The sequence below is a fragment of the Pundamilia nyererei genome, unplaced genomic scaffold (genome assembly GCF_000239375.1).
Source record: "Pundamilia nyererei isolate P.nyererei 1_Seehausen unplaced genomic scaffold, PunNye1.0 scaffold00384, whole genome shotgun sequence".
NCBI lineage: Eukaryota > Metazoa > Chordata > Actinopteri > Cichliformes > Cichlidae > Pundamilia > Pundamilia nyererei.
Genome location: NW_005187785.1, coordinates 61,716 through 67,176, shown reverse-complemented (window position 1 = coordinate 67,176; position 5,461 = coordinate 61,716). Strand labels below are relative to the sequence as shown.

Here is a 5,461-nt window from a genome sequence, read left to right as displayed (position 1 = left end):
CTTCTTATGTTATTGTATTTTGCACACCTCTGTTGCTTGTGAAGCTTGCACACAAGAATTTCATTCTGATGTGCTGTACCAGTGTACCTGCACATGTGATGTGACATTAAAAGTGATTTTTGACATTAAAAAGAAAAGAAGCTCAAGTTCACACCACTGTTAATAACAACAGTAAAAATTGGTATTACTGTGTATATGTGCTCATTTATGTAGTCCCATATTAACCCTGTCATGCATGAATTATCACAACCTCAATCAGGATTTTTATTCATCTTTATGCAAGAAAAGATGAATAAGAAAAAATCCAGATTGAGGTTGTGATAATTCATGCATGAAACAAGTCATCCATCTATAGTAACATTAAACGACCAGTGGGTGGCAGGTATGGTTTATGTGCAAGTACACCATCAACACTGATACAAATACAAGAAAACAGCCTTTGAATAGCTGTCCACTGTAGTGACCACTATGCGTGAAAGGGTTAACATTATGGGGAAAACAAAGGTGTCAAACTTACAAATAATCACTTGCAGCCTTCAAGACACACACACACACACACACACGGTACTGAGCTGTGTGTTACCTGCAGTGAGAAGGCGGAGCCTGAGTCCCAGAGGGCCCGCCCGATCCCTCAGGACATCCACACACTCTGAATAAATATTACCGAGGAAACAAGCCAACGGCATTGCAGGAGCTCTGAGAACAGTGAAATAAGTTTAGCTATTTTTTCTGTAACTTTTTGTTCTTGCCGTCTCTGTGATTGATTTCCAACATTTAAAACAGTTGAAACAAACTCATATCAATATGTGAAGTAAGGACTAAAAGTAACCGTTTCCTCTGGCAGCATTGCCATTATTACGTACCTTGTTTCCTGCAGGTTGTTGCCAGTGTAGATGTGCATCCTCTTGACCATTGCCCCATGTGGAATCTGCAGGGAGGCCAAACCCATGGCAAAGTTAGGCTGCCAAGGCAAAACAGCTGGAAGTAGTACAGGACTGGTAGATACTAAAGGTCTCTGCGTCCACATGAATAAACACATTCAGAAGACTAAAAAACAGAGCTGTGACAGTACAGAGGAGTGACAACATGTGATCAAGGGAGTGAAATGTCTCATGAAGCACTGACTAAACACTGCTTTCAAAAAAAAGAAAGCACCAGTGTTTTCACTGATTGATGACACTGTTCTTTGTACTTTCATTCGTCTTGGATCTTCGGCGTAATCTGGTCCAACATCAAATCGAGACTCACTGTGACTCAGCACTTCTGACTTATTCTTATGCAGCTATCACTGCAGGAGTCCTTCCCGTGGGATGACATTTGATTTTAATTAAAAACAGCCACATCTCGTACCCACTACCCATTTAAAAAGTCATTAATCTGCAGTAAGAAGAATAAAGTCTTCTTATACACTAAGACTACCACGGGTTAATTTAGAAAATACATGAATTTTGTCATTGTGTGCCTCAAACTTCATGACAAAATCCACTGAAAGACAAAAACACTGTCAGAATCCAAGACACACACCGATTTGGTTTCATGTAAATCTGTGACAAGGCAAAAAATACAGCTTGACCTTTGAGTGTCTACATGACTGGAAACCACTCAAATCCCAAGGCTGGCCTGGCTGTCCTGGGACTGGAAATAGCGAGCACTCAGCTCTTCTTTAATTGGCTCACAGGCAAATGGACTAAAACGCTCTCACCTCATATTTTGGAGCTTCATTCCATGAGTCCAGTTGAAAAGAGAAGGACAGTCCCCGGAAGTTGAGATGGAACAACTGCTCTGCAGCATTGTAAACTAGGGAGAGACACGTGAAGAGGAGAGCATTTTATACAGGGTAACAACCAAAACCCCAAATTAGTTGTAAGTGAAAACATTCCAAGTGTGCCGGTCCTTTAGAAAGTACCTCCAGGGTGTGTAGCGCCAAATGACTGGTCTATTTGCTCTATCGTGGGGGCAATGGTCTGAGAGTTGAAATGGACTCCACTGAAACACAATCCATACATACACGGTGTCAGTATTAAACCTATTAACAAAGCGCCTGTGCTGCATTATTTCAAGAGTTAATGGCAAAGATGGGAAATGGATTATGCTTGTCAACAGATAACGTTGAATAAGAAACACATTAATGCAGGCAGACTCAAGTAAGCTGTAAGCCTACCTGTGACTTAAAGTTGAAAGTGGTGTTCGTGTTAATATAAAGAGAACCAGGCGTGCCGTGTATGCAGAACAATCCAGGATTTATGCCATTAAATGTCGCTGAGAAGCTAACATGACTCTCAAAGCAGCTACATCAGCTGCTATTTAATAGATTTAAGTTTTTACTTACCAGTATTTCAACTTGACTTTGCTCAGGTCATACACTTCAATCACCTATCACGCAGAAAGTCAGAAACATCAGCGCACGGATGCCAAGAGTGTTTGGAGGAGACTGTTGGAGCTCTGCTAATTATCTTAAATTCTTACCTTGAGTCTCTGATTTGTGGCATCAAACAGCAGTTTAATCCCATCCTGAGTCAAGTTCAGTATGAGGTCATGGCTGAGTGGTGTCTACAGAGGCAGGGAGTTAAAACCGATAAATTAACATTAAGAGGCAGGAGCAGATGCTGTCACGCACAGGCAAACGGACCTTGAATTCATTTAAACCTGAGAAACAACCACCTCGATTTATTTTTGACATGATTTTAAAAAGTTAATACTGGGTGATTATTAGAAGATTTGTGCAGATGAGTGAAAACAAAACATTAACAATATATAAGATAACAGAGGTGGGAATTATCAGACATCCCACGATACAATATTATTGTCATTGTGGTTTATCACATTTTTTCACCTGCACAGCATGTCCTCAGAGTTAAAACAGATATTGACAAGGTTTAAGAGGTAAAAATAAACTTCTCACCTCAGTTATTTTTCTTTTAATTTTAATTCGTTATTGCACTTCCACTCAGCAACCTTCCCGTTCTACAGGAATATCACCAGAATACAACAAGCTGGCAGCCAGTTGAGTCAATCTGTCAAGTCAGTTTGTGCTCACTGACAAAGATTCAGACTGATGGCAACGTGAGCAATCTGTCTGCATTTATAAATTAGACAGCAATTATCTGTTTCAACAGTCTCTGAGAGTGACTGCAGTCAGTCCAACTGTAAATGTTTGCAGAAAGGATGCCCCCCATCAGGCAACCTGTGCTTTGCAATCGAAAGTGCAACATCCCCAAGCTCTGAGCAACTACTTAATCACCACAAATTGTAATCTGTTGCAAGATGAATATATATATTTACATTTTGCAACAGATTACAATTTGTGGTGATTAAGAGCTTGGGGGTGTTTTTTTTTTTTAAATAAATGGGAGAAACAAGCTTCTCATACTATCGTGACAAAGACAATAGCAGATAGAAATTTGAACTTTTCAGCACTATGGTGAACAAACGACCTACTGACAACAAAGTTTCGACATTTTATTCAACAAACAGATTGTTAAGCATTTGTTTATCATCAACTGATAAACTTATAAATATGGCTTTATCTGTGTTACAGTGGTCTACAGTCATTTCAGTGAAAAATAATTAGAAACCAATTTGATTTACTTCAACAGCACGGGAACGCCTGAACAACTCGAATTGCTGCCCAGAACTCTTCTGCAACCTGATTATGACTGTTTGTGGATTGTGAGCAAGCACAAGTTTATATTTTTAAACAACAGATATTTGTGCATCTTACCTGTTCACTGTATAGCACCTGGACATTTTTGATGATGCGGCAGTGTTTCTGAAGGATAGAGATGGCCTGGGAAAATGGCATCCCTGAACACCCACACAGTGAACGCAAGACACACAATTTGTTATTGAGTCTAAACAAGTGCATATGTAAGGTAGTTGAAAAGTATCTTTTCAATTCACCGGAGATGTTTAATGCTCACCTAAGGCGAATTCCCATTGCTCATTTCCTAGTGATCTCTCAGGCACCACTTCCAGATCCAGCATTGGCAAGTAGTGGGGGGCAGCTCACCTCACCTCAAGACACGATGGGATCCTGTGAGGGACCCTCTCTCTCTCTCGCTGCTGAACACAGTACTTTCCCACAGGATTTCCGACGGCTACTTTAAATCATAACTCTTATTATTTCTCCAAAGCTATCAAATTCATGAGAATCAGAACAGCCACTCAGTCTGCGCGTTACTGTAAACGTGTCCTTTTTTATCTCATGTCATACGTCCTTGACATTAAAATGGTACCAAAGAAGAGAAAGTAAACGGGCCTTAAAATCACATACAAAGCACACAAACTTTCCTAAAACGCACAAGTTTTAACTTGGAATTTAACAAGTTGCCCAACATTGGCTGCCAGCTTGAACATAAATTACGCAACGTTTAGCAAACCTAAAACGCACAAGGCCAGCTGTCAACTAGCTGACTGCTTGTTTGTGTGTTTTTAAATAAATCGATGAGGATTAAAAAACTAATCCACTGAGTTTAATCAGAAACTTGTCCGACAGCCACAAATGTCTCCAACAGGCTTCGATTCAGTAACTAAACATGAACTTCTGTGGTGCCGTGTTTCCTAACAGAGCACCGGATCCAGTGGCAGACAGGTTAAAACACAACAAACTAATACGGAGGCACGAAAATAGCGCTTTCAAACTCAGCTGTTTCCGCCCGTTATGTTTATCATCTGTCACAGTTGGGCGGTTACGAAAGCATCAAATCTTGTCAACAAGACTGTTTTTCTTCGCGCTACGAGCTAACATTAGCGGACGAGCTAGCTGCCCTGTTGGCTTATTTTCAATCAAGTATAAATATAAATAACGTAAAAGACTCTCAAAGTCAAGACAGAAATGATGAATATCACGGTTCAAACTGACACGACATAAACAAAAGACAGCACGCCGAGCCGTCGGCTGTCTCTGCTGTTTTTCTTTTTTCGTTTCAGCGAAGCTTTAAGCTCGAGCGCTAGCTCTTCGTCGCTCGTGCGCAAATTCCCAAGTACTCGCGCGGAAACGCTTTCCGTGTCACTCATAAGCTCGTCGGCCGGTAAATGCCCACCGTGTCCCTTTCTGCGCTTTAACGTGTCTTCAATGTCAGGACCTGATAAGAGCGACACGGCGTCCAAACAACAGCAACTTCAGGCATCAACAACAGCCAGTAGGATCAGCTGATAATTCAACTTCCTGTCTTCGGCGCACATTCGAGGTCGACGTCATGACGTCATGGTCAGGTGACAGCTAGAGACGTTTTAAGTTCTCTCCTGCTTCCAAGAAGATATCGTCTCTCTCCCATATATAATGTCTTATTGAAACCGATATGTTCCAGAAATCAAGTGGAAGCCAGTCTGGATGGTCCCCCATAAATACTTGATTGTAAATAAGGTGAAAGAAGTCTCATTTAAAATTCTACCTAAATGTTATCCAGCCAGTCACTTCATGGTAAAATTTAAAAGGGACATTAATACTAATTGTACTTTC

At 40.8% G+C, this 5,461-nt stretch overlaps 1 protein-coding gene across 2 annotated transcripts in view; it reads right to left on the bottom strand.

Annotated features, from left to right (window-relative positions):
• phaf1 (phagosome assembly factor 1) overlaps positions 1–5,183 on the bottom strand; it is an 8,739-nt gene extending 3,556 nt beyond the window's left edge. The window contains exons 1-8 of one of the 2 annotated variants that reach the window (XM_005752820.1): positions 3,921–5,183; positions 3,722–3,804; positions 2,467–2,550; positions 2,330–2,373; positions 1,907–1,986; positions 1,703–1,797; positions 864–961; positions 584–696 (exon numbers count right to left, since the gene is read on the bottom strand). In XM_005752820.1, the coding sequence (XP_005752877.1) occupies positions 584–696; positions 864–961; positions 1,703–1,797; positions 1,907–1,986; positions 2,330–2,373; positions 2,467–2,550; positions 3,722–3,804; positions 3,921–3,984 (661 nt within the window). In that variant the 5' untranslated portion in view covers positions 3,985–5,183. The remainder of the gene's footprint in view (positions 1–583; positions 697–863; positions 962–1,702; positions 1,798–1,906; positions 1,987–2,329; positions 2,374–2,466; positions 2,551–3,721; positions 3,805–3,920) is intronic. The other variant, XM_005752821.1, reaches the window with a different exon arrangement.
• Positions 5,184–5,461: the final 278 nt, after the last annotated feature.